Below are 9500 nucleotides of genomic sequence, written 5' to 3'. Positions count from 1 at the left end.
TGTGTGTGTGCGCACGCATCATGTGTGTGTGTGCACATGTGTGTAGGCTATGTTTAGGAGGAGAAATGGCAAAGTCCGTTTACTTACAGTATGTAAGTACAGCGTGCGTGCGTGCGTGTATGTGAGAGATCTGGTGAAAGAGAGAAGTTTGTGTTGTATGCACGTGATTTTGTATCTGGGCTTATGACATTTGATGAAATTGTGTGTGTGTGTTTCACAGGGCACTGCTGTGTGGTACGCGAGGGCCTGACCAACCCCTGGATCCCTGACAACTGGTCGTGGGGGGGTGTGGCGTCGGATCACTGCCCCGTGGTTGCAGAGTTCTTCGTCGACATCATCCCCAAGGAGCCCGGTCGCCATGGGAATGGGATCGCCAGCGTGGACAGGGGCGACAGCATGCCCAAACACGAGCGGTGATGACCCAGCCCTAGGGTTGCCATAGGAGACGGCTCTGGCCAATGGAGACCCTTGGAGTCATTTCATAGTGACTCTGTTTTTGGTTTTGTTTTTGCAGCCCAATCCTCTCTAATCACCCATAACACACACACACACACACACACACACACACACACACATACACACACACTTCTCCCAGTGGAATAGCTTCCTTGTATGGACTGATTGTGGGGTGAAACTAAGACGAAGGAGTTTGAGATTAATGTGGAAAAAGCACCAAGATTGCCTTTTCGGATTCCTGCTTCCGTGTGCAATACAGACTGCCAGGCTGTCGCTGGATCGCCAAGAGAATGTTCCGGCAGGCTGCAGCCTGAGAAAGATGTTCAAGAAGAAATCTATTTAAACAGAAATTATATATCAACGCATATATAAAATCTATATATCAGAGACTGTTTATGATGCGCGCCAAACTTACTTACTTAATGAAATGGAAGGATTAGGAATAGTTTATTACCTTTTGAATTATTTTTTTCTTTTCTCTGAGCCTTCAGGTCTTACTGAGCTCCCGTACGGGAAGCTTTGAGGTGTTGAGATTGCACAAGATGATCGCAGCTCTGGGATGCTTTGAAGGACAAAAGCAGACAGACGCACAAGGAGCTTTTGATCATCACTGAATAATAAATGAGTTTTCATCAAGCCTTTGTCCCAGTCTCTCTCTGTCTCATTCTGTGTGTAGTGTGGCCTTTAAAAACTGACCAGGAAAAAAAACAAGGGTAGTTACATAAAGGGGTCCAAAGTGACAGCCTGGATAAGAGTTTTTTACTATGCAGTCTGAAGTTTTGTGTTATGCCAACAGAAGCCTGAGGTTACACTATCAGGATTCTGCAAAAATAACAAACAAACACGCACATCCACGTTCTGAAACCGGGTGCTGGACGAACTGGGCATAAAATAAGTGAAAGAAGTCCGCTACACCATGAGCTCCAGGTAGAATTTTACTATGTGATGTTTTGGGCATTGGCCCTTCATTAGACCTCTACATTATCAACTCATCTAAAGGCCCACATTATCCACAGGCTTACCACTTCACACAGGTTTATCCCATCAACAGGCCCTCATCATCCACAGGTTTACCACACCAACAGGCCTTCATCATCCACAGGTTTACCACATCATCGGCGTTATTTTAACCCTCATCGCTGCATGCTCACCATCTCCTCCAGTGGCTTCATTAAACTGGAGTCCTTACTCAGGAAAATGCATTATCACCTACTGGCTTACACTAACAACAGACCTACATTATCAACATGCTTACTACATTAACACGCCTGCATTATCAATAGGCTTACCACATCAACAAACCTACATTATCAAGAGGCTAATCACATGAACAAGCTTACCACATTAACAGGCTTACATTACCAACAGGCTTCCCACATTACAGTTTTTCACATTTGCTAAAACACCATTTTTGAAACGACCTTTTTCTCAAAACTGTAAACACAAAACTCATTTTCAAACTACATTCTCAAAACCCTTGAATCTTGTTACAAAACTGAACAATCACCTCAAAACACTTTTAACTTCGCTCAAAACAAACTAATGGTCCCAGATCATTCACACATCAAACAATGGAGGACAGTTTTCAGGGCAGGATGTATGGCTCCTGGAGGAATGTTTATTCATTCTAATCAAAAAAAATATTCTCTATGAAGGAATAAATTGATAGTTGAAGTGAACAGAAAGACTGTGAAGCCACAGACTCTGATAGTAAGTTTCCAAAACTGTAATATTGTACTGTGTCTGAATTTACACTTACATGGACATACTGATATCTCAGCTCTTTCAACCTCTCAGAGTTGTGCTCAAAGGGTAGTGAGTGTGCAGTAACAGTGGGCTTTCGGTGATAACTGTATTATATGAACATTTACACTATTCCTGTTCTGTAGCCTGAATCTTTGGATTATTAAAGCCACAAAGAAATTGCTGATGTTGGGTTGGACCCAAAGTCCAGCTTCTCTCATTGACATTCCATGAACCAGAACATGGTCAATGATTGTGGCCCGAATTTCATCATTTACAGTATTGCAACTCTTGGGACTCTTTGTCGTCCTCTTCATCCTTTTCCTCCTAACTGCACCCTCCTCTTCCTTCTACCCCGCCTCTAACACGCAATTGTCCCTTGTGTCTCTGGTTTCTGTCCATTGTTGATATGAACCTCCAACCAGCCTGTTTCCTCTGAAGTGACTTATATTGGTTGTCACATTATTAGACACAAGTGGCATCAATTTTGAGTGGTAGAGTTTAATGGAGACAACTGTGCTTTAATTGTGTTCACCTTCTGCCTTGTTTGGTTATCAACATAATTAAGAAGTGCATCAAAATGGATACACTCTAATGTAGAGTTTTGCAAAAAGGGGTTAATGAGTTTTGTAAAATGCACTTAAGTGAAAGCAGTTAATGGTCCAGTCAAAAAAGAGATTAATTCAATGAATGTGTTCAGACATTTGAGAATTGGATTCAGAGAGTGGGGTTTAGTGTTTTAGCAACTGTAAAAAAAACTGTAGCAGGCCTACGGTACATGAACAGCACTCAGTACATCCGCATTGTTATCTTCTCTCAAGGAGTCAAGTGGAGTCTAGAAACAACAAGACTGCATTAGACTGGATGTAAGAGGGACACATTAGTCAAAGATCAGCATCAACATTTACAGAAGCAGAAATAGAAATGTCCCTGTTGTTGGTCTGATGTTTAATGGTGATTCATATCCCTAAGCTGCCCCCAGATAGTCTGGTAAAACCCATATGAACGCAATTTGGGATTCGCTCTGCAGGTCCATCTGGAGGAAGAGGCCTAAAACACGGGCACACAAATACACTAATCCGGTATGGGCGTGTGTCTCTTTGGAATTGAGTGAACAACTCCATTTAAAACTTTGTTTAAAAGATTGCTACACTTCTGAAATTATTTAGTAAGAGTGTAATGCACCAATTTAAGTTTAATTTCACTGTTAGTTACACCCCCGCTGGAAGTCGTCGGCCAATGAAGCTTTTCCAGACCCAGAGCTTTTCTCAACTGAGAAAGGTCTGGTGTCGCTCAGGCTAGCTCCCAGATGCTTTCACTCTGCCTTCCCCCGTCTCTTCCAGCAGAGGAAGAGGAAGTGTGGGAGTCACACAGAATCCAATCGGCCTCCCACTTCCCGTTGAAGTGGATAGATCTGGCACGTCCGACTCCCCTCGCATACTGGGACACCATTTCTATGGCAACTAACGAGGAGCTGCAGGCCCAAGACTAGAAGCAGGCTCATTGTTCTGCGCAAGGGGGATGTGGCTATTTCCTTACTCTGATTGATAATATTTTCATATGTGGCTGGACTGTGCTTCTCCTGGCTTAATGTTATGTTGATCGCATGAGCACCTCGCTGTAGGATATGATGCAGACTTCTGGTCTCTGCTGGGCAGGGTAATTCCGTTAGGGATGTTTGCGAGTGTGTGTGTGTGTGTGTGTGTGTTTTGTGAAGGTCGTCTGAGTGCACTGAATGTCATCCTGGTGCAGTGACCTCTGGGTGACCTTGGTGCCTGTGAGTGTTGCAGCTTCATGAGCAACGGCAGGTTGCTAAAGTGGGCGAAGGACAATAGATCGCATGGTTGCCTACTCTCAGTGGCGAAGAGAAGAGACGGCAGTCACACACACACACACACACACACACACACACACCCCACCACTCTCTGTTCGTACACACTCGTGGAATGGAGAGGAGCTGCATTCCCTTTTTTCCATGTTCTTTCACCACTCCATCTTCTATCATTCTGTCAGTCTTTCTCCTATCTCCTTTCATCTCTCCCTCTCCCTCTCTCTCCCTCTCTCTCTCTCTCTCTTTCTTACTCCCCCCACTCTCTCTCCTGACCTACAGTAACCCCTTCTCTCCTCTGGTTGTTGCGGATGTAAGTCCTCCATCTGCCTGTGGGTCTGTCTAAACACACTAAGCCTGCTGCCTGTCAGGACGGGGAGTTGAGTTTGCGTCCTCTCACGATGGATCGTCCTCCGTTACACTCTCGTTTTGTGTCCTCGCAAGATGAATCGTCTCCCGTTAAGCGCTGATTTTGGGCTCTCGAATTGCTTCCTGTCTCGTTTGGCAATGCGATGTGTTCCCCACGAGCAGAGAGATGGATGGTGTGTTTATGTGAGAGATGTTTCAGAAACACACTGTTCACTCTGCAAGCACCAGACTTCTCCTCCAGCGCTCAGGTTTACCCTCAGGTGTAGGTGTGTGTGTGTGTGTGTGTGTGTGTGTGTGTGTGTGTGTGTGTGTGTGTGTGTGTGTGTCATGTTGTCCTGACCTGAAACAAGCTGCTCGGACATGGTAACCTGGTTTCCTTCCCATGGTGCACAGGGACAGATTTACACCTCATGAGCATTTAGCACACAGAGACACACACACACACAGACACACACACACACACACACACACACACACACACACACACACACACACATACCTCTGAAATTAGCCAGAGGCGGACAAAAGACCTCCTTCCTTCCTAGAGTAAATATTTTTCTATTCATATTTATGCACTTGTGTTAAGGATATGGGAAGTTGAGAGTTCTTCGAAGGGTGTTAGTTGCTCCTGTAGAGGCAAGGACACCATAAGGTAGAGGAGAGTTAGTCAAATCCATATGTTTTTATCACATATTTAACGCAACAGGGTTGACCCAAAGTGCTTTACAAATAGTGAAGTGATCTTAACAGCAATAATAAAATAATGACATAAAAAATAATGATACAATATGTTAGATCCATTCTTAAGAGCCCTGCGCTGACATGGCCCCTCACAGAACACAATGAGCAACATTATTAGTAGTGCTATTGGAAGGAGTATTGGATTCATTTAGAAGAGACTAACTCTCTAGCAGCAGCATTCCTGCCTACTGGTGTCAGCGCCCTCTCCTGGTCAAAGAGGCCACTTCTCCACTGTGGGGGGCTAATGGCCCAAACACTGTGACCTCAGGAGGAATCGCAAGTGCTTCTTTAATTTATTTATCAGACCCCCATAACTTGGTTGTTACATCCAGTGTTCAAGCTTACATCCTTTTCATGGAATACATTTTTTTTATATATATATAAAAAAATAATAATAAATATAGCCGCAAGCGGCGATGGCGGGCCCGAGCACCTGCGGTGCGGAGACCTGTGACATTTCGGAATCTAACAAAGCAACATGTGTGGGTTGGTGTGCCTGTGCATGAGCAACATACATGCCCACTAAATTTGGTTCATTTTTGTGAATACATGTGTCAACCACAAAAGACAACATGCTAGGTGGCACTATAGAGTACCTAAGCGACACCCTAGGCCAGAGCTCTGTCCCTGACTAGCGGTAGCAATAACACACAAGCCTACCTAATTGTGTCAATGTATGTGTCAGAGCTCTATCTTTCAGTAGCGGCAGCAACAACACACAAAACCACCAAATTTGCTTCATTTTCGTGAATGTACACGTCACCACAACACAATCTGCTAGGTGGCACGCACTATAGAGTCCCTAAGCCACACCCTAGACCAGAGCTCTGTCTCTGACTAGGGGTAGCAAAAACAATTTTGTCTGTGAAATTTCTAAAGTACGCCTTCTGCCACGAAGATAAGTTGTAGGGTTTTAAATGTTCAAAAAAAGAGTAAAAGGTCCGCACACTTCCTCTCACTTAATTTACTTTATTAGTTCAAGGGTTTTAAATGTTCCTCATAAAAAGTCTATCCGAAGTCCAAATAAAAGAAAATGTTGCTGTTATTGCTACGATAGACCGTTAAATTTACATGCACAGGGTTTGTACACCATTATCATGGCCAAATTCAAGCACTTTTTAAGGACTTTCAAGACCAGTTTTCCAGTATTGAAATTGTGAGTGAACAAATTCAAAGCCCTGTTGTTTGAGGTCACTGTAGGATAAAGAACCAGGAAATTTGATACAACCTTAGCCGAATACTGAACCAGCAACTATCATTAGGTTAACTCAGCGTTTCTCAAACTGTGGGGCGCGCCCCACTAGTGGGGCGCAGAGACATGCCAGGTGGGGCGCGAGCTGACGTGAACAACCGGAGATTTCTTTTTAATCTGTAGCCTGTGCCTTCCTTCATTGATAATTACGAGAATGCACCTCCATCTCACAAAACAAACACAAACAAGGTTATCTAGACTCTTGTAGGCCTATCATTGACCAGATGAAAATGTTAGTCTGTCCTGGAACCATAGTCCGAAAAAAATGATTGATGTCGGAATTTTAATTGCAGCGGAAACAAAAAAACCTGTTTATGTTTCGAGACGAGCGCAGTAAAATTGAAGGATATCTTGGCTATCTGTCCGACGACACAATTGCTGTTCTGCGATCTCGAAGAACAAGTGCTTGACAAACGCAAACATGTTTTGCCTTGCAAGTGGACAAAGCCACCAACAGTTACAAAGGTGGTTTAGTTATTGCTTATGTCCGCTTTGTTAACTTGACAGCGGGCGAAGATATTCTATTCTGTGAGTAGGCTATGCCAAAAGTAGGGCCACTGCAGATGAACTATATTCAACATTGATCTCAACAATTAGTCTACCTGGCAGAACAGGACATCAAATGGAAAAACTGTGAGGGACTTTGCTCGGTTGGCGCACAGACGAAAGCAGGTAAAAGAAATGCTATCGTCGTGATAAAGAGGGTAGTGCCCGATGCGCAACAGGCGGACTGTTTCATTCAGGGAAGCGCTCGCGTCAAGGCTTGACCTGAATAAGATTTTGAACGAGGTTGAGAGTGTTAAACTTCATTTATAACACAATGGTAGCATATAGTTGGCCCTTTTGCTGTATTATTGGAAATCAGCTTTTTTTGAAGCAAGGATTGACACCTTGTCAATGACAAAAAACTGACGTTATTGGTCATTGATTTAGATTTTTATTTTCTCTATTCTTTAACTGATATTTATCTTTAGTAGCCTAACTGTTATTTGTTAGGCCTACTGATGTATATTTAGCAAGTGACGTTATAAATATGACAATTTTGAGCTTGACCTATACTTTCTATAGAGCGATGATGGACAGGTGGGGCTCGAGAAAGCCCCCTTGATCAAAGTGGGGAATGAAAGAAAAAGTTTGAGAACCACTGGGTTAACTGAATGGGGCATAGAAAATGAGTGTTTGCTGCTCTGTCATATCAAGTTTCCTTGTTCTTTTTCTTACTGACAGCACTCGATGATGTTGAACAGCATGGATTGATTCACACCATATTTCAGGGGTGTGATTGGCAAAGGACAAAAAAGAGGAAAATATACCCAGCACCCTCAGGAGAAAGTTTTCAAAAATGACCCCTTAAATGATAACATCTTTTATGAGAACTGTTGATAAACTGTGATACATATAAACATTATAACATATATCGAGGGCTGAGAACCAAAGGGGCAGTTGCGTAAGTGACATTTTGGTCAAAATTGAGTTATATATATCACCTGAAAGCTCTTGAGCTCTTTTTAGCTGACACAATTATAGAAGTAAAATATTTATAAATATAAAATGATTGACAAAACCAAAAACCAAAGGTCTTTAACTGTGAACATAAGCAGTTAGATTTGTTTTGGCTCTCTTGTAAAGTTGGTGAAATGTCACTTACGCCCCTGTGGTTCTCAGCCCTCGATATATATATAGATATACATAGACTATATTGTAATAAGTCTACGACTAATTTATAGCAAAGTAGCCTAGGCCTGCTCAAGACTAAACCAGATATGGATGAAATATGTAGGCTATCATGATCATTTTGCCAACAATGATGTAGTACCATGGATTTTCCTAGTTCATGACATGCTTTGTTTTCACTTAAACCAACATAAAGTTATAATGTTGACTACATGTTTTAATATAGGCCTACTTGATAACATATAGCCTGCCCCCTTAGTCCTCTAGCTCTAGTCCTGTACAATATAATATAATAGTGAATAGGCTTATTGATATATTGATGCTGTTTGAAGAGGTTGCTTGATGATATTTAAGTTCCAAAGAAAATCAAATTGCACCACTCCCTCTCCTTCCAAAGTAACATGTCCTACACCTTTCCTCTTAAAAACAGATGTCTGGCCCTACTGTTATAAGCTACATCACTTGTTCAAGTGCACACACTAAATGGAGAGCTAGGATTAAAATTCAAACTGTGCCTTTAAATAGGCGACTTTTTTCATCTATCAGCACAATGCTACAGGCCATTTTCACTAAAAAAATCAGCTCAATATTATGTGCAAGACAAGTTTACCAAGCATGCCAATGTGTTAATCTCTTAGCACTGTCGTCATACGTTTTCTCATAGTGAGATGGCTATCCCGAAATATGTTTTGAATGACGTTTTGAATGACATGGGGCGCACGGAGATAAGGCTGGAAAAACGCGACATGACAAGGTGATAACTAAACAATTTAGTTGACCTAGGGTAGACAGGCTTTGTGGCTAAAACTATGAAAACCAGTAGGCTAGTCTGTCACAGCTAACTTCAGGCACTGTAGCCTAGACTAGTTTACACGCGCAGAAATTAAAAGTCAATATTGCCATCACGAGATTGCTGTCATTATCGGAAAATCCGGACACGTCAAACTGGATGCGAACGCGTGGCAAAGCCAACAACAACTTCATAAATTACGTATTTTAAATAAATAATTTGAGCCTACCGTTTCATGCCTAACGTCGACAGCAGATTTCTCAGCCCATCATAGGCAAAGTTATTAATGCATAGGCCTATAGCCTAATTAAACTAGGCTTAGTGATGGCAGATCAAATAATAAAAAAACGTTTTGAAGTCTACCCAGAGTATGTTTGCAAACGCATGCAAAGGGATAAACTATGTTCATACCATCTTCAATCGTTTCAAAAACTAGGATTAGGCAGTCTGCCTATGTTGTTTCAATGTATAGTTGCAGGAATCAATCGTTTGAAAAATATCGTTGTTTCTAGCCTCGTATGGTTTCACTTGGATCACACACACATTGCACGACTGCTCATATGAATCGGTGGCACCAAACTAACGTATTTCCAGACAGTGGAAACGTTTAGATTATTTTGAATAGATAGATGGTTCACTCCATTTAA

General features: G+C 42.3%; 1 protein-coding gene across 1 annotated transcript in view; it reads left to right on the top strand.

The window, feature by feature from the left end:
• Nucleotides 1–1092, top strand: part of eepd1 (endonuclease/exonuclease/phosphatase family domain containing 1) — a gene marked incomplete at its 5' end in the record, with an annotated part of 25841 nt that extends 24749 nt beyond the window's left edge. The window contains 1 exon segment of the mRNA XM_062528868.1: nt 221–1092. Coding sequence (XP_062384852.1) covers nt 221–417 — 197 coding nt within the window. The 3' untranslated portion in view covers nt 418–1092.
• Nucleotides 1093–9500: the final 8408 nt, after the last annotated feature.

This window comes from Sardina pilchardus, chromosome 24 (assembly GCF_963854185.1).
Source record: "Sardina pilchardus chromosome 24, fSarPil1.1, whole genome shotgun sequence".
NCBI lineage: Eukaryota > Metazoa > Chordata > Actinopteri > Clupeiformes > Clupeidae > Sardina > Sardina pilchardus.
This window is presented reverse-complemented; position numbering and strand designations above follow the sequence as displayed.